This window comes from Fistularia commersonii, chromosome 11 (assembly GCF_037954325.1).
Source record: "Fistularia commersonii isolate RoL2024-O1a breed Wild chromosome 11, RoL_Fcom_v1.0, whole genome shotgun sequence".
Lineage (NCBI taxonomy): Eukaryota > Metazoa > Chordata > Actinopteri > Syngnathiformes > Fistulariidae > Fistularia > Fistularia commersonii.
In genome coordinates this window covers 11,506,738-11,532,929 of record NC_141294.1, presented here as the reverse complement: position 1 = coordinate 11,532,929, position 26,192 = coordinate 11,506,738, and the positions used below count along the sequence as shown (strand labels likewise).

At 41.5% G+C, this 26,192-nt stretch overlaps 1 protein-coding gene across 1 annotated transcript; it reads left to right on the top strand.

Moving 5' to 3' along the window:
• Nucleotides 1–119: 119 nt before the first annotated feature.
• On the top strand, nt 120–19,848 carry abhd5a (abhydrolase domain containing 5, lysophosphatidic acid acyltransferase a). Its single transcript, XM_086155879.1, has 8 exons — nt 120–173; nt 488–568; nt 4,440–4,525; nt 6,373–6,748; nt 11,352–11,509; nt 14,360–14,471; nt 14,556–14,742; nt 19,444–19,848. The coding sequence occupies exons 1-8, from the start codon at nt 142–144 to the stop codon at nt 19,531–19,533; spliced, it is 1,122 nt and encodes a 373-aa protein (XP_086012005.1). The 5' UTR covers nt 120–141; the 3' UTR covers nt 19,534–19,848.
• Nucleotides 19,849–26,192: the final 6,344 nt, after the last annotated feature.

Sequence of the window (26,192 nt, the reverse complement as noted above, 5' to 3'; positions counted from 1 at the left end):
GGTAAAATGACCCTAAGTTATAAATCAAACGCTTCCAAAGCGCGTTGCCTTTGCATCACAGGCTCGCTGACCACGTGATCACAGACGCAAAAGTTTTTTTGTTTGTTTTTTTTTTGTTTTGTTTTGTTTTGCTTTTGCAGTATGGCCGAGCAAGCGGTAACAGTGAACACAGGGTAAATCTTTTCTGAACTTTTTGTAAAAACTAAAAATAATGTTAACGGTAATGAGGTAATACCCGTTGTCGTTGTGCAGTTGTCTCCTATGTGTAACTTGATTAATATACCGAACCTGCATCTCGATTCTGCCAGGTATTTTAAAACCAGCCACTTAATCATGTCTCTGTCATGAAAAAGTCAAACAAAGCTTTTCCGAGCAATTACTTCCACGATTTCACATGTTTAAAGCGAACCGATGGGAATGTTTGTGTAAGTCGGGAGAAGCCAGAATGCTGTTTCTCCTCATCCACGGCTCCTCTTTTTGGCTCCAGGGTCGTTCACAGATTGCTGTCTGTTGTTGGTCCTCGCAGCCTGATCGGCAGTGTGCGGGGTTATGTGGACCAAACTATTCGGTAAGACTGGTCTTCCAACTCCCCCGTGCAGTCCGACAGTTGAGTTTGTTATCCTAGCCTGGTTAACATGACTGCATTTGTGTGAAAGAGCTCATTATCATAAAGTATTTATAACTGAATAATCTCTCTGATAAATCACCAGTCGTTATAGTTGCACAGGATTTTATTGAAATGAATGTAAGTCAGGTCATTTTTAGTATATATATGTCTCCACTCTTGCAGGATGTAGATAGATGACAGATCCATAGAGGTCAAAGTCAACTGTTGCACACACAAAGGTTTGAAATTGCAGTGCTCTGAGACCCAAGGTAAAAATCTGAACAACAAGGTTAAGATAAAGCCTAAAAAGTTAAGGTGCACAGCTTTTATTGTGACACTAGTAAACATTTCAGATGCAGAATTCAGTGTTAGTAGCTGTTATAACCCCTGAGTCATGCGTGTGGGTGCGTGCGTGCTTGCGTGTGTATGTGTGACAGTGAAAAACGGGAAAGAAAAGAATCTACTTCATTGATTCCAAAGCTGCCCTTATAATTTCCCAGTATTTTGGATCAATAATGTACATTCTTTTGTTGACCATCCATCCATCCATCCATCCATCCATCCATCCATCCATCCTCCATCCATCCATCCATCCATCCATCCATCCATCCATCCATCTAAGATAGCCAGTACCTCCTTCTACTTTTCTCCTTATGGAAGATTTTATTTGAAAGACATCAGTTCTGAACCATACCTCTTGCACATATTTTATGTGTGCTACTACTTTGTGAATGAATTTGATATAAACATCAAATATGATACTCATGTATGACATAATACCATCATGGGGCCATCATGGGCTAGCTCCCCGTGGTTGGGGGAACCCAGCACAATTGGTGTATGGGTCCCACCCAAAACTTGCTATGAAGAAAATACCCCTTGAGCCTGCGAGAGCGGGGGCGGAAGATGGCTCATCAGCAGATAACATAGTAATGAACACAGGAGCGGAACAGACTACGAGTTTGACTACGAGTTACAGCAGGCTCCAGAACTGCGTATGTAGCTGGGCAAAGGTTACTTCCACCCTTGGCCTGAAGATACACCAGCACAAGGAAGGGTGCCTAAAGAAGGGTCTACAGGGATATCGCATCGACAGCTACTTTTTGAGAAGCAGGCCGAGTCAGTAGACTAAAGTCCAGCAGCAGGACACACACCACAGTCTTCAGGACATCAATGCCCCTGTCCCAGAGGAGGAAGAGCTAGGCACAAGAGAGGAATCTGAATCCAAGACAGCACGTCAATCAGCAGAGAAGAAGCTCCCGGGCGAAGGCCATTAGTCAAGTGGCCAAAGTCTTGCAAAAAGTCGCTGTGGAAGGAGATCAACACTGATCTCCCCAACATCCTTGAGGGAATCAAAAGCACCACTGTGAAGAAGTTGGAGAGAATTGGCGGGCTGATCAATGCCTATGGAGCGGAACGGTTCGGTGTGGTTGAAAGCAAGCGATCAAATAGAACAGTTCCTTCCAAGTCCTGAAGGCAGACAGAAATAGATCGCCTAGTCAAGGAGAGGAGGCTGCTGAAGAAACAGGAAGAAACAGGAAGAACAGGAGGAAGAAACAGGAAGAAACAGGAAGAAATTCAGAGTAGGCTTACAACACTGAGGAGAGCTGAAAACCTCTGCAAGAAGCGCAGAAGGAAGGAGCAAACAAGATCACGCTTCTACAAAGACCCCTTCCCCTTTGTGAAGACTCTCTTCACAAAGGAGAAGAGTGGAAGTCTCTCAGTGTCAAAGGCTGACCTGGAAAAACATCTGGAAAAGACCTGTACAGATGACCGTCACCATGAAGGGGTTCCACTCCCAACTGACATGCCATCCGTCAACCCACCAGAGCACAAGCTAGACATTAGCCCACCCAGATGCAGCGAAGTGGACAAAATTGTGCATAGAGCAAGAGGCGCGTCGGCTCCAGGTCCTGACAGAATACCATACAGCCTCTATAAAAACGCAGCCAATCTCCTGCGATTTCTCTAGAGACTGATGAGAGTCATGTGGCAAAGGAGGAGATACCGGCGTCCTGGCGGAGAGCTGGAGGGATCCTTATCCCCAAGGAAAAGGGAAGAGGAAGGCATGCACAAGCTGTGTCATATGCAAAGCAAGGGCAGTGGATGACATGGTAAGCAGTGGAGAAGCAGAAGATCTCCTGGAAAGATCTGTGGGAAATGGAGGCCTTCAGGGCGAGCTTTACCATCAGGGCGGCCTATGATGTCCTGCCATCTCCTGCAAATCTAAACCATGTCATGTATGTCGAAGACCCTACATGCCCTCGATGCTCAAGTCCAGCAACACTGAAGCACATCCTAGTGGGATTCAAGACCAGCCTCGCCCAAGGCAGTTATACCTGGAGGCACAACCAGGCACTAAAATGTCTTGCAGTGGTGCTGGAAACTCAACGGATAAGCATGAAAGCCCTTCCTCCCCTCCACGCTGGCACGTAACTCCATTGGTGCGGGAGGGGCAAGCCAGCCTCGTCCCCATGAGAGCTGACCTTGGGCAACTGGGCAGTGCACGGAACTGGAAGCTGCTGGCGGACCTGGACAAGAAACTTTGCTTCCCAGCCGAGATCGCATCCACCAACCTGCGACCAGACCTCGTACTGTGGTTATCGTCACTCAGGCTCGTCTACATCATAGAGCTCACGGTGCCCTGGAAGGGTGCAGTGGAGGAGGCCTCTGAACGAAAGAAGCTGAGATATGCTGAAGTTGTTGTAGATGCTCAGCAACAAGGCTGGAAAGCAAAGCTTCGCAGAGGCTGCAGAGGTTTCATAGCCACTTCAACATCTAGGCTACTCAGAGAGATGGGAGTACAAGGACACGCCCACAGACAGGCCCACAGACAGGCAGTCAAGGACCTCTCAAGGGCTGCTGAGAACGGGAGCCAGTGGCTGTGGTTGAAGAGAAAAGATCCAACTTGGGCCTTCAAGTGAGCTGATGGCATCTAGGGAGTGAACCTGGGACGCTGGGATTCACTGCCGAACCCTCTGGAGATGTCGTGGGCCAATCAGCGAAACATCCATGAAAGAGGGTGCTCACTTGACAACCCGAAGGAAGCTAACACTCACTTGAACCCCAGAGTCTCATCCGTGCCTTAGGTATGCTTTTATCGAGGGATATCAACACCAAGTCCTACACAACAGATCTCAATGTGTTTTTGCAGGGAAGTTTCACAGGATTATAAATCGTTGCCATGTTCAAATATGTTGATATATCATCAAATGAGAGTCTAAGATCTGTGGAACTATCAAGAAATGTATTGACTGATTCAGAGACTGGTATTAAATCTAATAAAACAACATTATGTCAACAGTCTGTTTCTATGAACGGTTTTCTTCGGAGTAGCAGCAGCAGCCTGTCCCTCTTTTTTTTAATAGCTTAACCTTGATAAAGTATGACACATAGATCATGTGACAGTTACAATACCCACGGGCATTCAGATTTTCATGGTAATTTAAATGACATCTGAAATTTAATATAATCATTCACACACAAATAATAGTGCTTCTTGCTTCTCATCTTGCGATTTATTCAAGTAATTTTGCGATGAATTTCTAAAAGTGGGAATGGTTTTGATTTCTTCTGTGGCGGGAGGGATCGGGCTTGTATTTCCATTCAAACATAGAAGTTTCTCATGAAAGCGCTCACAGCAAAGGCTGTGTCATTTTGAGAAACCAGATTTCAGGAAAGGGATGAGTTTTTAAAGGCTCTATTTTTTGATGTATTGACCACCAAAAGAAAACCCTGTTCATCACAAATGTGGTATACCAAAACGGATGCAAATGGAACCACCCCCACGAACTTCATGACTTTAATTAACTGTCTCTCTGATTTCTTTAAGGTGGTGCTGGATTCCCAGCTGGCTGCCTTCATGGTGTCCCACTTCTCAGAGCCAGCTGCAGGCTGCAGAAGACAAGATGCTGCGATGTAAGCCATGACAAACTTTTCCCACTTAGCCTGCAGCCATGGAGACTTTGCTGTGTTGATCTCTATCTCGTCCTTTTGGGATGCCAGTCTAAAAGGCCTTGTTGGCGATTATCTCAGCTGCGTACAGGAGGACAAGAAGGCCCTTGTGTGCTTTCAACTTGAATTTGACAGTTCATAATCGCTTGGCAACCTCTGGATTTGAGTGTTTCCCGGGGCTTAGGTTAACCACATACCACTGCTTTAGCTGAAGCTGTACTAGCACAAGGAGTTAAGGTGTTCGTTTTGTACATAATGCCTATGGTGCACATTCTGACAAAACGCATTTCTATCACTTCACTGCACGGCATATCAGTTGCGTACACACTCGAGTCATTTCCCTTTTGTCACAGGGAAGCCATTTGCTGTTTTGATTAAACTAACCCTGCGCTATAAATAACTAATACCTATTACACGGTACTTGTCTGGTCATCCAATTAGGGCTTCCTAATTTCGGTTCTTCCAATAACCTTTTAAATTCAGGTCATATTAATCTAAAAGTATAACCTGTGTGTCTTTGTGTCCTTACAAATTAAGTTGTGGACTACAAACTTGAATGTCCTGCTGCTTTCTCCGTCTTTGTAAATTGAATCCATATTTTTATTTACATTTTTTCATTCTAGTTGACTCATTTGTTGATCATATATTAGCACAAAAGAAAACAGAGGGTGGCCTTCCAGCATGTGCACATCACATCGGGCTGCTATTTAGACAAAGCCAGTGATTAATTCCGCACAAATATCTGAATTACCTTATTTCCTTGCTGTTTTTTTCTTTTTTTCCAACTTAGAATCACAGTGGGATGATTTTATATAATTTATCTCTTTTTTTTACAAATGGATACAACAATGTTTTGAACATACAGAACCGTGTCCCTCTCCTCTGCAAAAATACAAGTTAATTGTATAAAAGGGCAACCACATTAACAAGGTGGGGAATGCAAAGTTTGCTCATATTACCTGAGTAGAATCCCTGGTTATTGCCCCAGACATCCCTGAAAAGCTCCAGATGATATGGACGTTGGCATTTTCTAAGATGCTGATTACAGAGAAAGTTGTAGTACAGAAGAAACAAAGCGAAGATTGTGGATGCCTAGCTCCAGTCACGCACATGTACAAACGGTCTTCGTGTTTTCGGTAAAGAAGCAGATGACCACTGACACAACTGGCTGTTGTGTATTCCATTTGTCTGTATACACTAGTAAACAAGTATAATCAAAGTTATTTTTTGGTTTGGCAATAGATACGGATTCGGACATGTGACTGAAGATCAAAACTCAGTACTATCAATACTAAAACTGTGTCCAGGTGTGTAAATCTGGAGTCCTTGAACTATTCCTTTTGCACTATGGCCCTTCACCAGTTTGGTCAGAATTGAAGGCCACACACAGGCCTGGGACATCTGGTCATTGCCCTGATGCAGGTTAGGCCCTGTGTTCAAAGCTTAAGAGTGGGGACCCAGGACTGGCTCTCCATGATGTATATAGTGAGAAAAAAACATCTTTAATATGCATCTACTTTGAAAGGCAGCATAGTTCACATAGTTTCTAAGCTTATTCATCAGTCCACCCACCTCATTTAGGGTCATTCGTCACCACATGCCATTGAGGATGAATACAACATTCTAGGCCATAAATACAAAACATATCTATTTAAAGGTAAACACCCTGACTTATTTTGGAAAATATTTCACAGTCTTATTTAGGATTGACTAATATTGGATGGATAGCTAACTTCATTTTTTCCACCTTGCGCTTTTACCCCAGGGATGTACACTCAGGCTTCTAAGAGTTTTCCCTCCTGTCTTTGCAGGTGTACAAAGCACTTTTAGCAAACAGTACGTGTCCATCTCCAAGGGCAACATGCTGTGGACGCTCAACTTTAGCAGGGAAAATGTAAAACACAAGACGCCCATAGTTCTGCTTCACGGTTTTGGAGGGGGCGTGGGCCTCTGGGCTCAGAATATTGATGCTCTCTGCCAGCATCGGCCCATCTTCGCCCTGGACCTGCTTGGCTTTGGCCAAAGCAGCAGACCCTCATTTTCTTCTGATGCACAAGAGGCTGAAGACCAGTTTGTTGAGTCCATCGAGCAATGGAGGGCCAAAGTGGGTCTGGAGACCATGATACTGCTCGGGCACAACCTTGGAGGATACCTGAGTGTTTCATACGCCATTAAATATCCAGAAAGGTACGTACAGGTATTTCTACCTTTGTACAGAGGTGGTTGCTAGGTTAAGGGGATTGATCATTTGGTAGCCATCAGCACTATATTGATATATTGGTTATAATATATTAATATTCATAACCAATAACCCGGTTTTGGTGTGATGGTTATTCATATCTATTCTTTGGACCCATCTTATGTATATTTCGCCCATGTTTCTGTTACTACTTCAGGTCAAGTCAAGTGAGATTATATTTACATAACACCAAAATTTGAACACAGTTGTCTCGTGATACTTTACATGCAGAGCAGGTCTGAACACCACTATTTAAAATGATTTGCAGACACCTAGCATGACAGGAAACCAGCTCCAACCTCAGTTTTTGGGGTCCATCTGTCTCAACTAGTTGGGGTAGAAAAAGAGAGCGAGAAAGGAAGACAGAGAGAGCGTGACAGACGCAGAGGGGCGTATGCGGGTTGGGAGAGACATGGGCAAATGATCTTTTACTGTAGTGCCGACAGCCACTTAGTGATAGCTGAAATGATACATCAATAGCTCTGGTGTTCACAAAAGAAATAACAGTATTAGATGAAACTATTGCTGAAGATCAAGCCACGCCCCCTGGGAACCTATGAAATGAGACAGCCTAAGGCCTTGGGAGAAGATATGATATGCATTGATAAAGAAACATAAGTGTAGACACAATAAGAAGAGTGGGAGGAATGGGATAAGTGCTTCATGGGATATGCAAAAGAAAACCTATGATAGCATCTAGGAGTTAGCCTGGCCTTATTAAGGGCTATTAAACTATTACATTTTCTAAAAAAAAGAAATATTATGAGCCAATTCTTACATTAAATGAAATAAACCGTGCTTTGTAAACACAGTAAGATACCTGATGCACAGAAGTTCTCCAGTTTTGTGCATTTTTGCTTTCCCCATAGATCAGGGGTGGGCAAACTATGGCCTGCGGGCCACATCTGGCCCGTTGGTCTTTTTAATCCGGCCCGCCAAAAATCAGTACAGAATTCACTTTTGATGTGAATGATTGAATGATTGGTCCAATGAAATCGGGAGCTCAAACAGGAGATTATTTCATTTTTGGAGCTACTCCAGAACACTGGAGAATTTTCCTGAGCTGAATGACATAGATTAGCTTTGTAATTTAGCCTTTACTGTGGACATACTGACACACATGAATGAGCTGGACGTGAAGCTATGAGGCAAAAAATGGTTTATGGATGAAATGCAAACAAAAGTCAGAGCCCTCAAAACCAAGATAGTTTTATTTTCAAAGCAAATGTCAGGCAATGTTCCGACAAATTTCAGATGAGTCCGATATGTACTGTTAACAAATGTGTTTTTTTTTTTTTTAATATGTATCTTATCTTGTGCTGACCAGGCCCGTCTGTCAAATTTTAAGTTATTGCGGGCCCTTAGCCAAAAGGTTTGCCCACCCCTGCCATAGATGGTTAACTTGTTTTCAGTCTGTTCTTTTCAGTTGTTTTCATGTGCATGTGAAAGAAAAAAAACACAAATGGCTCTCATATGCACCTTTTTCGCTCGATATCCTGCCCGAATTTACAACAATTTAACCTATTTGAATTGAACACACCTATGATAACTTGTCACGTGTCATTGCTTGACTAGTGCGCTTCATCTTCTTTGACATTATTGTAGGACCAGACTGTTTTTTGACATTTAACTCCTTTTTTTGTTTGTTTTCCTGTTTCAATATGTAAGGTCCGTATCAGTGTGAAGCTTTTGTTACCTTGGTCAAGCTGGCTTCAGAAAGCAAATAACTCAATCAGCATAAAAACCAAAGGTTATGATGCAATAAGGGGTCAGAGACTTAATGAGTGGAGTCATTTTAGTGGTAGACTCATGTTTTTCACGTGCGCGGCCTTCATCATAGGGGCACGGCCGCTCTATAAATCCACAGAAAAGAGACCTTAAAAGCATCTATAAATATCAATTGCTCAGAGTCTTCGGTCCAGCTTTTAATTCAGGCCAAATAACAGATTTTGCTGCTTATAAATCACCAGCCAACTGTAGTGTCCATAAGCTAATAGCCATAAACCTGATATTAAATATTACTTTGCTCCTTCATAAGACATGGGTGCACTTCTTTAAAATCACACACCTTGTTGGACTCTCTTGTTACCTCTTCAACTACAATGAACTGAGGTCACCTGTCCACAAGCAAAACCTACCAGTTGAGTGGTGTATACATTTGCTGTACATCATTAATAATCTTTATTTTTTATACCTTTTCTCATGGTGCATCCCTTCTGTGCAAGGGGTGCAAAGGTCATAGAAGTGCTGGAGATGTAATAGGTTCCTCTACCTGAGCCTCAGTTGCAAGTGCTGAAATGCAAACACAGATGTATTTACTTTATGTATGTAATGTATTTATATAACATTACTCCTTTAGTAATCCAAAATAATTACAGAAAACTCGGAAATGTGTTTTGCAATTCACAAAAATGTTTAGTTTGCCTATGGTTAATGTGTCACATTGACTCTCAATTTGCCTGTTGAGATAATGCTGGTTTGTCTCATCTTATAAAAATATTGTCTGCCAGGAACAAGCTGAGCAGTAACAGTCTTCGGTAGAGTTCAACACATTAGTTATCAATTCTGTAAATTTCACAATGTTCATAACAAAATGGATCAACAAGTAAATGTTTCGTGATAGCTTATTAGAATATAGGTTGGCTGAAAATAACCAATTATGATCATCAGGTAAGTTAATTGTTAATTATGCAATTATAATCCATTTATTACACAAAAATGAGTGACGAGTGATTTTTTTTTAAAATCTGTTCATCTCATAAAAAAGATGTTTCTGTTTTACTTGTTTGTATTTCAGCCTACCAGATTACCAGGGTGCTTTCAGGTCCTGCCCTGGTTGGTTGTTGTCATCTAGGCTTGTTGTCCCATCTTGCGTACGGTGTTCACTCAAAAGCAATATCTGCTACCTACTAGGAGAAAACTGTGTTGCAATGAATAGTCTTTGTATAATGACTGCCAATTTTCATTACAACCTGCGGGGAGCAGAACATGAGGCATCTTTCCGGGACGAAATTTCAACTTGCGCATCTTAGGTGTCGGTAATAAGCCAGTGATAACAGCAGTGTTCTCCTCCAAGGGTATACCTCTCTTGAATCTCAAATTTCGAGCATCCAATGCGAACCCAGCTTTCCTGAGGGCATGGGGAGCACGTGGGGGGTGGGGGATTTTAATGAAGGAGCCTTGATCTCCTATCACCCTCCTTCATCAGAAACAATCAACCTCCCTTCCAGTTTTAAATTTTCTCCTCAAAGTGGCCTTTTTGTTAAAACAAGTAACGTTTGTTATTCTGGGCACGCATTATGGAAACTTAGCAGTGTTACATTTGACACGGAACATGAAAAGCAATCGTAACATTTGAAGTAAAATCAATGCAGATGCGAAAAGGACATCTTTTACAGGTGCAGTACGGCAAAACGCCAGCCCGTGCTTTGCAGTCTTGACGTTGCTCAACTCTCCAAACAGTCTCTGGATTCACAAAATTATATGTAGCAAAGTATCTTCAGGATTTCAGTGCTTGGTCAGAGGAGAAAAATTAAAATTGAGAAGTCGGATGTTACACTTGTGCCCATACCTATGTTTTGAGAGGAAGCATACTGATAATATGCTGCAGTATAATCAGGCCACATATTGCATATGTGTTTTGCTATTGCTATCCATCAGCAATCTGCAGACTGTATTCCACTGTGTTTCCTCCATGACCTTATCTCTTTTTCTAGTGCTCATATTCTCAATGTGAATATATTATATATATATAAAAACATATATACAGAACCGTCTCAGAAAATTAGAATATTGTGATAAAGTTCTTTATCTTCTGTAATGCAATTACAAAAAAAAAATGTCATGCATTCTGGATTCATTTCAAATCAACTGAAATATTGCAAGCCTTTTATTATTTTAATATTGCCGATTATGGCTTACATCTTAAGAAAACTCAAAAATCCTATCTCAAAATATTAGAATATCATGAAAAAGTATTTTTTGTTTTTTTAATTGCATTACAGAAGATAAAGAACTTTATCACAATATTCTTATTTTCTGAGACAGTCCTGTATATTACATATATATATATATGTTACACACACACATATATATATACATGTATATATACACACACACACACACACACACACACATATGTATATATATATATATAGATATATATTAAATTCACTGTACCAGTCAGTGCACAATTCATTATTTTTTTCACAACTACTCCCATCAATAAAAACATATATTGTAATGCTGCAATGACATCGTCTGCAACGAGGTGTTATTCCCAACACTTCACTTGGTACAATCTACGTTGACTTTGCGTATCCACAACACTCCTTGCTCTCTTCTCAAATCTTACCGCTCCCCATCCACATCGACCCACCGTCGCCTCTGTCCCCCAATCACTGGACCGCAATGTATATGACAAACTTACTGTCCAATGATCAGCAAAGGATCGGCAAGTGACAAGTTGACAGCCTATAGTTTTTTTTTGTAAAAATTATGGCTTGAAGCAAGATGATGAGTGTGGACACTTATTCATCTTATTTCCTGCAGAGTGCAGCATATTGTCCTGGTGGAGCCCTGGGGTTTCCCTGAATGTCCAAACGCAGCAGAGACAGAGCAGCAGCCCATCCCAGTGTGGATTAAAGCCCTCTGTGCCATGTTTAGTCCCTTCAATCCACTGGCTGGCTTGAGACTGGTCGGACCACTTGGTAAGGTTAAATACAAGAAAGTGGCGATGAAAATAGATTGCATAGAACCATGACCTTGTTGTGTCTTCTTTTGCTTTTGGCTTTTCCCTTCAGGGGTTGCCACAGCGAATCAACCGTCTCTATCTAACCCTATTCTAGGTATCCTCGTTCCTCTCTCGGAGCAACTACCTTCATATCACTACATCCATGAATCTTCTCTTTTTGTTTTTCTCTAGACCTCCTGACCGTCAGCTCTAATTCCTGCATCCGTCTATCAATATATTCACTATCCCTCCTCTGTACATGACTGAACCATCTCCGTCTGGCTTCTCTGACCTTCTCTCCAAAACAAGTAACTTGTGCTGTTCCTCTGATATAATCATTCCTGATCCATTCCATCCTGGTTACTCCCAAAGAGATCCTCAACATCTACATCGCTGCGACCCCCAGCTCTGCCCCCTTTCTTATCATCATTGTAACAGTCTCTAGTCCATACTGCATCGCTGGTCTCACCACTGTCTTGTACATTCTGGCTGATAGTCTTCTATCGCATAGTAACCCTGACACTTTTCTCCACCAATTCCAACCTGCTTGAACTTGTTTCTTTATTTTCCACACTCCCTTGCTCTGGACTGTTGACCCCAAGTGCCTGAAATCCTCCAACTTATTTATCTCCTCTCCCTATAGCCTCACTGTTCCACCCAGTTCCTCTCATTCACACACATGTACTCTGTCTTGCTGCGACTAACCTTCATTCCTCTCCTGTCCAGAACATACCTCCACTTTTCTAGATTTTCCTCAACCCGTTCTCTGTTTTCAGTACACATCACAATGTCATCAGCAAAAATCATGGTCCATGGGGATTCCTGTCTAACCTCATCTGTCAGCCTGTCCATCACCACTGCAAACAAGAAGGGGCTCAGAGCTACAGCTACAGCTTAAGTCTACAGCACACCTCACCACTGTCTGTCTACACCAGTCTAACATACTTCTCTGCCACTCCAGATTTCCTCATACAATACCAGAGTTCCTCTCTTGGCACCCAGTCATATGTTTTTTCTCGGTCTTCAAAAGCACAATGCAGCTCCCTCTGGCCTTCCCTGTACTTATCTATTAGCATTATCAAAGCAAATACTACATCTGTAGTACTCTTTCTAAGCATGAAGCCATACTGCTGTTCACAAATGCTGACTTCTGCTCTCAGTCTAGTTCCCATACTCTTTCCCATAACTTCATTGTATGGCTCATCAATTTTATCCATCTATAGTTGCCGCAATTCTGAACACCCCCCCTTAGTCTTAAATATGGGCACCATCACACTTCGTCTCCATTCCTCGGGCATCTTCTCGCTCTGAGATAATCTAGCCAGAAACTCTGCCGCTGCCTCTCCTAGACACTTCCATACCTCCACAAGTATATCATCAGGACCCACTGCCTTTCCACTCTCCATCCTCTCTAATTCCTTCCTCACTTCACTTTTACTAATCTCTGCTACTTTGTGGTCTACAATAGTAACCTCTTGCACCCTTCCCCATTTTTCACTTTCCTCATTTACCAGGTCTTCAAAGTACTCTTTCCATCCTCCCATCACTCTTCTAGCATCTGTCAATACATTTCCCTCTCTATTCTTAATCCCCCAGACCTGTTGTACATCCTTTCCATCTCAATCTCTCTGCTCTGCCAACATGTATGGATCATTCTCGCTCTCCTTACTGTCTTACCATGCATAAAAGTCATCTTACACCCTTTATTTTGCCTTTGCTACTTCTATCTCTCTACCTCCAGAACCTCTCTCTCTCCTCTAGCTCACATCCCACCTGTGGGGTATAGCAACTAACAACATTGAGCATCACACTTTTAGTTTCCAGTTTCAGACTCATAAGTGTATCTGACATTCTTTTCACCTCCAGAACATTCCTAACAAACTCCTCTTTCAAGATAACTCCCACTCAATTTCTCTACCTGTCAGTACCATGATAGTACAACTTAAAACCTGCTCCTAAGCTTCTAGCCTTACTACCTTTCCACCTGGCCTCCTGGACACACAGTATGTCCACCTTCCCTCTCTGCATCATGTCAACCAAATCTAACTTTTTCTGTCATTGTCCAAATATTCAAAGTCCCAACTCTCAATCCCAGACTCCAGACTCTTCCCTTTCCTCTTCTCTGTGCTTCTGAACACGCTTTCCTCCTCCCCGTCTTTGACCCACAGTAGCCCAATTTCCTCTGGTACCCTGTAGATTATCTGCACCAATGGCGGCCGTTGCTAATCCAGGTCTTGACCAATCCGGTATGAGATTTTTAGAGATTCCTGGGCTCTAATCGAATACAGGTGGTCCTCACCTCGCAACGTGGTTACGTTACGGCTCTGTCCTTAAGCGAGTTCATTGTTAAGCAAAACACAATTTCTGCCCTGTACTACCGTAGAGTATTTGCATACATATCGGCCATTTGTACTGTGCTATATTACTTTTTTTTCCTTTAATGTTTATATTTGCATGAATATAGGCCACTTATAAGAGCAGGTTAGAGTGTATAATGCATACTCACTCACATTCCGCGCGTATTTCAATACTACGCAGAGCCCGTCGTAACTACGGGTCGTTGTTAACCGACTACATTGTTAAATAAGGACCACCTATATTTGTTTCTGGCACAAGTTTTTGGCCTCCCTGACGCAACCCTCTCAAATGAATGCAGAAAAAAGGTGCTTTTTTGGTATTGTGGATAATTTAAATACAAATTCATCTTCACAAAAAAGTGTTCAAACATCTGAAGTATATTAAAAACAACTCAATACTCCGATGAACTAAACAATTCTTGCATTAGACATGACCTGTCTTTTTTTTTTTTTTTTGTGCGTCCCTGCAGGTCCTGGTCTGATGCAGACTTTTAGACCTGACCTCAAGAGGAAGTTCTCCTCTATGTTCAGAGACAACACTGTCTGTGAATACGTTTACCACCTCAATGTTCAAACTCCCAGGTTCATCTTCAACCACTGAGCATATTGATGTTTTTTTTTTGATAATAAGCAATAAAATCAATGCTACTATGCGTGTCATTACAGTGGGGAGACCGCTTTTAAGAACATGACCCATCCCTTTGGCTGGGCCAAGAGGCCGATGCTGCAGAGGATGGACCAGCTTGCGCCTGTCATCCCCATCACCATCATATATGGCTCTCGTTCCAGCATTGATAGCAACTTGGGCATCACGATCCAAGAAATGAGGCCGCATTCGAAAGTACAGATCATTGTGAGTTCATCGTGCAGATTACTCAGGGGGTTTGGACAATGTTTGCCAATGGTCTTCCGCCTTATGTATCAATTTTCCAACAATATCTCAAGGTCTTCCGTGTCGTAAGAATTTTATTTATTCATATTGTAAGTCACATTTTATCTTGTTTTACAAGGGTGTGATTTTCACACAAATTCATAGACTAATAAGCACACTAATAGATTAAAAAAGAACCCAAACACAAAAAACAGAATACGAGAAGAACTCATGATTCAAATGAGATCACTCAGATAAGGTGCCTACCTCAAGTGGCTGGGTTAAATAGACAGGTTGTTCACTTTTGCATGCACCATATTTATGCCGTAGTATCAAACAAAAAATGTGTTTACATGGAACATTGTCCATATCCAATACAATCAGCATCCACATACAATATGTGCACAGCCAACAAACAGACTTCATAACGAAGGCTCATATTCTGTATCGTCAGCCATGGCTTCATCTTAAATCAAACACCAGCCTTAAATATATTTGAAGTTTTAGTAATGTCATTATTTGCCGTTTCACCTTCAAGCAGCAATTCTTCATTAGAATCAGAAACTTTATAACACTGTAGCAGGATACATTAGCATCCTGCATATTTTGGTGTCAGCATCAAAGATGACGCCTGCTAGTTTGGTACTAGATTGGCTCAACGTGTGTATATCACACATGGATTGACCAGGTGGCAATTTCACACCAAGGCAGTATGCAGATTCCACATTTACTACCATTAAGCAATGAGCAACAGAAGACCTGCACTGCGTGTCAAACTGTAGTTTGATATAATTTTTTTTGGTTCTTTTTCAAGGAAATTTCATGTGTTTCAACAGCAGGAACAGGATGATTTTTCAGCTTTTCCCCATTGCAAAGTATATAGAGGTCTGTAATTTTTATCATAAGTACTCTTGAACTGTGAGTGATGGAATCTGAAACAAATATTCAGAAAAACACATCGAGTTTTAAATAATTTATTTGCTTTTTATTGCATGACATAAGTTTTTGATACATCAGAATAACAGAACTTAATATTTGGTACAAAAACCTTTGTTGGCAATTACAGAGATCAGATGTTTCCTGTAGCGCTTGACCAGGTTTGAACACACTGCACGGATTTTGTCCCACACATACAGATTCGGGGTAGTCGTTGGGCAATATGGACTTTCAGCTCCCTCCAAAGATTTTCTGTTGGGTTCAAGTCTGGAGACTGGCTAGGCCACTCCAGGACCTTGAGATGCTTCTTACGGAGCCACTCCTTAGTTTCCCCAGCTGTGTGTCGGGGGTCGTTGTGATGCTGGAAGACCCGGCCCCAAACCATCTTAAAGGCTCTTACTGAGAGAAGGAGATTTTTGGCCAAGATCTTGCAATACATGGTGCCAACCATCCTCCCCCTCAATACAGTCTCCAAAGAATGATTTTTCCACCTCCATGCGTAACGGTTGGAATGGAAAACTTCTGACGGGCCTAGACATGTTCTGGCTTGAGTGGGGGGACGTTGTGTGCGCTGCAGGACTTTAATCCATGACGGCGTAGTGTGTTACTAATGCTTTTATTTGAGACTTTGGTCCCGGCTCTCTTCAGGTTATTAACCAGGTCCAACCCAGTTCTGGGTTGATCCCTCACCTCCCTCATGATCACTGAAGCCCTGCAAGGTGAGATCTTGCATTGAGTCCCAGACCGAGGGAGATTGACCGTCATCTGGAACTTCTTCCATTTTCTAATGATTGTTGCCTTCTCACCAAGCTGCTTGACTATTTTCCATCCCAGCCTTGTGCAGGTCTACAAATTTATCCCTGATGTCCTTACATAACTCTCTGGTCTTGGCCACTGTGGAGAGTTTGGAGTTTGTTTTATTGAGCGTGTGGACAGGTGTCTTTTATACAAGTACCGAGTTCAAACTGGTTCAGTTAATCCAGGTAATGAGTGGAGAACAAGATGGCTTCTTAAAGAAGAACTAATAGGTCTGTCAGAGCCACAATTCTTACTGGTTGGCAGATGATCAAATGCTTATGTCATGCAATAAAATGCAAATTAATTAACTTTAAAATCATACAAAGGGTTTTTTCTGGATTTTTGTTTTTGATTCTGTCACTCACAGTTGAAGAGCACCTATGATAAAACTTACAGACCTCTACATGCTTTGTAAGTGGGAAAAGCTGAAAATTCAGCAGTGTATCAAATACTTGTTCTCATCGCTGTAGTTTGGGGGTTTACTTAAAAAGTCTGGGGATGACACTTTCCAAAGCATCTCCGGAAGTCTGTGAGCAGTTCGAATATTTTTGAATCAATCCAGTGCCCAAAGCATTTTTAACTTCATGTCATCTGCCTGGTGGTGTCATTGGCAACCATCTGGCAATATGGACTGCGAAATTCAGTCCCTTACCTGGGGGCTCAATTGGTAAAGTGGGCACCCCTCCAATTTTAGGATTGGTGGTTCGATTCTCGATTCTTGACCTAGTGTCCTGTGTCAAGACACCCTCCCCACCCCCACCCCCAGATGCCCTAAATGGCCTAGCTTGCGCTTTGCATGGCATGGTGCGTGGGTGTGTGTGTGTGTGTATGGTTGAGTGCAATCTAGTGTAATGCGCTTTCAGTGGAAACCATTTACCCCACTGGATTCAATCGATGATGATACGCTGTCTAATGAGCAACTGAAGGTAAATCAACTTCCCCAATCCCCCATAGCACATTTAATGCCCTGAAGCTAACCTATGCCATGTTATTCTCACAGTGTCATTAGCCTCATGCTAATGCTATCAGTTAGTAATCTAGAGTCTAGTGTTCTGAGGGCTAATGGTTTGCTAATTTCATTGCGAAAGAATGATTGTGTTTACATTATCACAATGGACCGAAAACTTAAGTTTATTTATTTATTTATCTATCTATTTATTTATTTATTTATTTATTTGTTTATTTTCATTGTGCCATTCCCCTCTGCTAGTTCACAAATAAAGAGACAAATAATCTTGCATGCATCCAAATTTGCAGAAAGGTAGATGCTCTTAGATTTATTTGGTTGATGTACTGAGTGTTTTTTTTTTTCCGGGAAAGGTAAAAAGTGAGAGGGCTCCTTCCAGGCTCCTGGGATGTGTTGAATGTCACGGATTAGTTCCACCTGTCCATCTTGTCGGCTGGACATGAATTGACAAAGTTGATGTAAAGAGACAGGAGGTTGCATTCATCCAAAAGTAACACCTTCAATGGTTTTTGTCCTGCACTAAAGACTGAAAAATACAGATCTGTATTTTGTAGATATGGGGTATTTGTGTTGTCTTATGCATTTTTGTATAAAATTGCTAATTCAAGAGGCAGGGGACTATATACAAGTCAACAATAAAACCATAAATCACAAAACCGTAAAACCATAAAAACACAGAACATCCACCCTGCACTCAGTGGTCGTGGAGGGTGCTGGAGCCTATCCCAGCTGTCATCAGGCGAGAGGCGAGATACTCCCTGGACTGGTTGCCAGTCAATCGCAGGGCCACAAATATTGACAAACAACCATTCATTCACTCTTTCATTTGGGGCATATTTCCTATTTTTTTTCCCCCCAATTCACATGCTGCAAATACAAGAGGCCTTTTAAGACTAAAATGTCCATACTGTAAATGTCAGTAAGCTAAATGGGTAAATGCTTATATGTCTACGTGTGGCTCCGTGATTAACTGTCATCCCTGTTCTCAGCCATTTTGCCAGGTTCTAACAGGATAAGGGTTAAAAACGGGTTTGGTAACCCACATCATGTCTAAATGTTTCTTATTCCATCAACCGAAGCTGACAATCTAACGGTTGCAAAACGGGGGTAGCCTGACTCTCCCGTAAAAATGTTCAAAATTGTTACCTTTCACCCTGCAGTGCCTGCGGGACGATCGAATGCCGGCTGTCGCTGGTCGCACGGCAGTCCACAAAGTATTGGTTGAACCGATATGCAGCGAAAATAAATCGCTGCTTCCTGTAACTTCTTGCTGTTTTGTAACCGCATAACCTTGACTGTGATTTCCTACTTAACAGCCATGCAGAATTATTTTACTTTATTTTTCATTTTGATGCATCCTCTCAAACAAATGAGAGATCTTTTCTTTTTCTTTTTTTTTCTATTACTTAGTTGCAAATTTCCATGCACTTTCCCAAATCAGACTCTCCAGAGTGCCCCCTCTGTCATGTGGGGAATTAATCTTCTGTGCCAAGCCGGGAGACAGTCCATCTAGTTTCTCATGAAAACAGTGCTTGGGAATCAACTCAGAGCCTCCTCTATCAGCACCCTGGGATTACTTTTGTTTGAAATTCTGAGCTGTTAGATAAAATAGATTGCCTCAGATTACCTAAACCCAAGCCTACCCTCCCACATTTATAAAGACATGCCTCTAGATGCATAATGTAAGGACGTTTATCCTTGTACACTTTCATATGTTTTTAAAAGTCTTCTGTAACTTTGAAGGCTATTTTTAAGATTTGAAATGAACCCTACGGCAGGCTAGAAGTGTAATATGAGACTGAAAAATTCTGCTTCGCGATGGTAACTTTTACAACAGTTTGTGCCGTACTTTTGTTAATCTCTAATGCGGCACACTACTTTCCATTAACAGAAAAAAAATAAAACCTCAGTTCACTAACTCTTAAAGCATATTGCATCATTTGCTTAATCCTCTTTCTTCCTGTACTTCCTATTCCCCTCAGACAATCCGCGGAGCCGGACACTACGTGTATGCCGACCAGCCGGAGGACTTCAATCACAGGGTTTTGCAAGCGTGCGATAAAGCTGACTGAGTCAGGAACTAATTCGCCCTCTGAACTCCTGTGGGGAAAATGCAGGGGAAAGGGGGTGGAGGAGAACTGACGATGGGCAGCTCTCACGACATGTACAGTCAGAACATTTCAATGTCCGCAAAACATTTCCAAGATGAGCGGAGATGTGAATGATATGCGATGTCGTGCTGGAAGTTCATCGCCGTTTCGCCAACGATCCATCGATGTTTGCTAATGCGGGCGATTAGCTGACATTACTGATTACATCTCCAGGGAAATGCGGGTTACCATAAACCAATAAATATCGGCCTCCATCACATGGTCGTCATTCTGTACAGCCCCATGGCTAGTTTGTTTTTTTTTGCATTTAATCTAAATATAAGTTGTCATTGATTGAAGGTCGTTAATCATCATGTGCCGCATGCGTTTGGTTTTTGGTTTTTCCACGCAATTCTGAAAACAGATGGAAATTGTCTCGGGGCATGAAAGAGAAGAAAAGTCTCGGGCAAATAGATAAGTCTGTGATTGACAATCTACAAACGTCATCCTTCCGTGGAACAGTGATTTGTTTCTCTTGCCCTCTCTTGCTTACTAACATTTTTTTCATTTGGTAACGTGCTGTTGAGCATCACAGAAACCGAGCCCTTGAACACTTTTAAGTCAAGTCAGATTTTCTTTTTATGGCACAAAATCACAACACGGTTGTTTCATGACGGAGCCGAGCTCAAAGTGGGGTGGCCTCGATCGGTTGGGGTAGAAAGAGAGAGGAGCGAGAAAAAAGGACAATGAGCTAGAAAGCAAGAGCCACACAGAGTCAAATGTTAAATGTCTGCCATTCAAGCATTTCTTTTCCCATAACTGGAAGTTTTTTTTTCCCTAGCTTAACATTGATATGTATGGCCTTTGGATTGAGTGTCAAAATTGCATCTGTTTTAATCCAGGCAAGCCAGGAGTATAAATAAACATAAGTCATCTTTGAGATATGATCTTACTATCCATTATGCTTGTGAAGGACCCTCTGCACCAAATTAGAGTAACTCTTTTTGAGTTGGTCATAATATTGTAACAAGTGCGTTAAAAGACACATTCATTCTGGCGTAGTTTAACGTGCACAGGGGGAACGATGAGACTCGAACAAAACGGTCATAGTATTTTCTTCAAAGCAACTCGGCCTAAAATTCCTGAATAATATGGTATACTTGGGACTTGAGACGTGGCTGTTTGCTTTTTATATCCAATACACCTAGATATTTGCTTTTAAGGATGCAGGCAGAGCATCTAGAATTTGGCAGAGGTCCAGAGCAGCAGATGAGATAAACCAAGAATAATGACAGCTGCACCAGCGGAGAGTCAGGTCGATTCGAGGTGAACACTCACTGTCGAAGGCGGAAGGAGTCCTGAACTGTTGGTCAGCGTGATCATGAGAGTTAAATTATGCATTCGCAAAATGACTCAGGAAAAAACAAAACCGAGTTTATAGGAACTGGAGACATTAGTGTAGGGCTTAGCAGCTTCATTTTAATTCCTAAAATCTGTAATTGGTCTCCACTCCCAACCTGATCTTGTATCTGTGAGACCACAGCTGTACACCCTATGTTCAGCTTCGGAGTTTATTGTACATCTATAATTGCTAAATAGTGAGCTTCCCCTCCTTTTTCTAAACTAACTCATTGGAAGCCATGTTAAAAGCAATTTCAAGTCATTATTGTGGTATCATCATTTCTATGGAGATTCATCCCTATGTAATTCACCATTATCCGTGCTGCTTTGGACATTTTTCTATATGGTCTGCTCTGCCTTCGCTCAGTCTGATATCCGTATGAGTTAGAATCCAGCAGCAGGATGGTAGCCAGGATCTGATCTGGATCCCATCCATCCATCGTTTGCTGCTTATCCTGCACTCGGGGTCGTGAGAGGCTGGCTACACCCTGGACTGGTAGCCAGTCCACATATACAGACAAACAACCATTCACTCACTCATTCATTTGGGGCAATTTTCCCAATTTTTTTCCAATTTACATGCTGCATGTTTTTGGACTGTGGGAGGAACCCAGGGAAAACTATGCAGACGAGGGGGGGGACATGCAAACTCTACACAGAGAGGTCCTGTCGTCAGAATCGAACCAGGGTCCTTCATGCTGTGAGGCCGAAGCACAAAGCTACTGCTGCCTGTATCCAGATCCCATCCTTTTTCTTTTCATAATGCCCATGCTAGTCAAGATCGTGATATATTGCATGTACCGCATTTCAGATATGTAACTCCACTGTCAAGATTGCTGTGTATTTTTACACTCCTGGTTGAAGCCATAACCCTGGGCTTCTTCTACCTACACACACATCCGCTGTTTAGCAGCCAAGATTACCGACATTGTCCGAGGTTTTCTTGGAGGAAGGGTAAGTGAGCTGCATTCTCTAGCATTCTTCGGTCTGTATCACCAAAGAAGACTCCCAAAGGTCACTCCCAAGGTGCATGAGTTGGGTTGGTGACCAACTTTCAAGGCAGTCATTGGCCTGCTTGAAGCAAAGGTGATTGCTTGCATTATATTATTTACTTGTAATACCAAATTGTGCCAACGTTTGGAGAAATGCCAACAAAACTAATTTCTATGCCTATAATCAAACTTCAGATTTAGAACCGACAAATCAGGTTTTTTTAGAAGTTCCTCAAAGTCCCAAAGGCATTGGAAAAACTATTTTGAGTTGTTAGCAGAAGTGTTCATATATTTGAAAAAAATAAGCGAAATAAATCATTGTTTAAGAAGACTGTTTTTGCTTCAGAATGGATACTTATAACACATGGTGAATATTTTTGTGTTTCAGTGAGTCAAATCATGGAATGAATTCAGGGACTAGCTCTTTGTTTTACAAATTTAAAGGATTAAGGATTATCATTTCAGTAATGGAGGTGAAAGTTAAGGATTCAAGGGTAGTTTTTTCAGTGTCTATACCTTTTTGCCCAAATTTCAATTTGTTTATGTTGTTTATGTATTTCTATTTTTTGTTAACCTGTGATATCCTGTGTTGTTTGCTGGATAGGATAGGATAGGATAGGATAGGATAGGATAGGATAGGATAGGATAGGTGTAAAAAAGCCTTGAGCTTTGGCCTGTTTCCTTTTTCTGTTTTTGCGGTTGTGAGAAATATATGACAAAATAACTTTTCTCGTACTAAAACTAACAAACCAAAATAAAAATCTTTTTCATTCATTAAAAAAAAAAAAAACTAGGCCAAAACACAGCATGCTATTTGCCTCCCACAGTGGTGAATTATACATGACAGAGAGCAGCTGTCGGGACCCGCGATACCATCCTGTCTCTTTGGGGCCAAGTTTGCTCAGGTTCTTCCTTCTTGTTTTAGTTGAGGTTGGTTGTCATGGGCCCGTTTCTTCACCTTGTCAAAGTTGTTTAAGTCATCTTTTGGCTGTCAGCTTTTGTGTTCTCTGAAAAACTTAAAAAATGACTTAGGCCATTATTGTTAGGATGCTACGATATGCAATCATATTAGCATCCCTGGTAAGCACTGCTCTCTGACCACAGGTTAAGGCAGGAAATATTACCTGGTCATCAGATGCACAACTCCTGAACCCCCATCACACCATCTCCCCTCTTGGCTCCAGAGCCAACAGTTGCTACTATCTCAGCTCAAGAAACATGGTTTCTTCAAAAGTAATTCGGGATTGGTCTTTCTTGCCAAATCCGATGGACATGATCAGATTTTCAGTTGTTGAAGGAAAAAAGAAATCCAACTAGATTATGTTTTCTACATTTTGAGGCAGCCTTAGGCCTGTACTATACTGTTTTATACATACATACTTCCGCCGCTGTCTCGGGCGGCTGCCTGCCAGAGTTTCTCCTCACCTTAGTGTCTCTTTTTCCTAAATTCTCTACTTCTATTTTTCTATTTACTTCTTCTTGCTATTTTCTTCCCTCAGCCGCAGGGAATCTTCAAATCTTTGTAGTTAACAGTCAACAGTTAAGACAATTTATATTTCATTTTATTTCTTATTCTTCCTCCTTTCCACTATTATCTATTACTGTTATGTTTTTAACTTGAAACTCTGGCACAACAATTTCCTTCGGGATAAATAAAGTTGTTCTCATCTCATCTCCTTTTATTTGACCCAGAGACTGGTTGGGTTTTTTTCTATCCCTGGTCCATAGACATCGCACCTTCTCTTAACTCAAGACTGTCTTTTGCCTTAAACTAAACGGAATCATGGTGATCCCTGGATGCATTTTTTCCCCTGTTTCTTTATTATTTGTGAACTTTGAGAAAAATGGTGTCCAGACCAGTGTGCGCAGTGAAGGGCTTTTTCCTTTCAGCCAGCAGAGGGCACTCAAATATAAACGACGACCTTTTAAGTAGATGACCACCCTCGGTCCGCTTTTGCACTTTTATTTTATTTTTTATTTTTTTCTCCCTACTCATTTCCATCCTCTAAAAGCGAGCTGACTCGACTGAAATGTGATGCGAGACGGCCATCGCGGCCAAATCAGATGTAAATATATCAAATCTCAAATTACCAAAATGGTGTCTCAGGACAGGGAGCGGCCCGGCGAACGTGACTCAGACTGGCCTGGTTTCAGAGTGAATGTTCGCTGTTTTATATATTAATTTTCCGACACTGCGTCTACCACTTGATCCAGATTCAACATTAACGTAGCTATTGATTATATGAACCCCCTCTCAGCGGTTTGAAGAATTATTACAGCGCTCATGTTTCAGTTTCCCCCCCTGTGGTAAATTAGCCCCGGCTGATTTGCCTTGTAAAGGGAATCAATCTCTTCATTGTCATGAAGGAATCTGGTCAGAACTATGAACAAATGTGGATATTTTTAACTTTTTGAACACACGCTTGGTGCTGGGTTTCCTCCACCTGGTTAATAAATGAATGTGATATCATGTAATTAACTCGAAAACACTGACGTTTATCTTTCCAACGTACCAGTAATAGTACAAAATCAGGGGGTGGGTAAAAGATCTGTCATTTCACATCATGTCTCATGGTGTTCTGATATGTTAAAAGCTTGGATAACCATAATGGGAGCCGCCCTCCTGTTATTCCTGTGAATAAGAGGAGGAATATCAGACTAGTTTGTTATGTCACATTACAAACCTGAAAATAATCACTGGAAATATTTGTGCTGGCATGTGATGTATTACCACAGAGGCACTAGAAAGGGCAACGACAGGCAATAATTGAATTAGTATCCCGTGATGTCAGACAGCACAGGAGAGATTTTCCTGCTTCCAATCTGTTATAACATCTGTATCAGGGAGGACGTGTATGGAGTGACTGCTGCCAATTGCTGCAGGACAACTGCAGGAGACATGATTCTGAGCTTAAGGAACTGAACCTAAAGCACAATCAAAATGCGGCGCTTTGCAAGCTTTAACCTTACCTTACAGCTTGCTCAGTATTACTTTTCATCAGGGAGTTTTAGTCCAAGAAGCCTCTTTCTGTAAATACTGACCACAGACACACCCCTGAACTGCAAATCTACATTCTGCTTCACCCTTAGCACAATGTCTTTTGTGTGTGTGTGTGTGTGTGTGTGTGTGTGTGTGTGTGTGTGTGTGTCTGTTTGCATCCCTTAAAAGGTTAATTGACTTTATATTGATATGTGGGGCATGGCGCTGACATCTAATTCAAACAAATGCCCCACCGCCACCACCATAAAATGCAGTGTTTCAAAATTTCACCATGTTTTACTGTATTATTTTTATTTTTGGTCCCTGGTGTTGTGACTTTAGGTGTTCCTGTAACATAAGCATATCTAAATTAAAGCATTTTTCATGTAATATAATAAGCAATGTGATTTTAAATGAAGAAATTGCATGCTTCCAATTGAAGGAAAATAAAACAACCTACAGGGAGATAAAATGCCAAACATTCATGGTGGCAGTTCATATATTTCCATGACTATTTGTCCTTATTGATTGTGACTCGGTATTACGCTATACCCCATCTATTACAGGCCACAATAGAACAAGTGTATGAAATATACGACTCGCCAACAGGGGCTAGCAGTGCAGAGCTCTGTTGCCATTAAGATTTTTGCATGTCGCCCATTCAGCTGAGTCACGTCTCGAAACATCCCCAGCAGAAAGCTACCCAGCAGCTTCTGTTACATGTAGATCCGCATCACATCCCCCAATGCTGTGATGCAGAAACCTCAAAAGAGCAGACAGCTGGTGCGATCTTCCCATCTTTTTTTTCCGCCACACATCAAACCAAATAAGGTAGAAACCAACAGTGCCTTTTGTCCAGTCCTATGTTTTCAAGCCTATCATGGGCCGCTTTTGTACACGCACAGGACCTGTCTGTGTATTTATTAATTGAAGATATCATATAGCCATTTAGTCCTTGAGATGTAGTCAGTTTTTTCTTGACTTTTTTTACTGGTTTATTTGATTAAATGTAGCCTCCACCCCCCTGAACAAGCCAGTTATCAAAAATTGAATATTACATCATGGGATTTTGCTCTATATATTTGCCGAAAGACAAATGAAATGTTACATGTAATTCTGAGGGATGGAGTATTATGTATTTATTTTATATTGTATAAATTGTATTGTGTTTTTTTCTTCTACAAATGCTATTTCAGACAAAAATATAAAAAAGCAAAACCATTTTTTACAATGCATTACAATATAATTACAGGAGGGTCCTCAAGTTA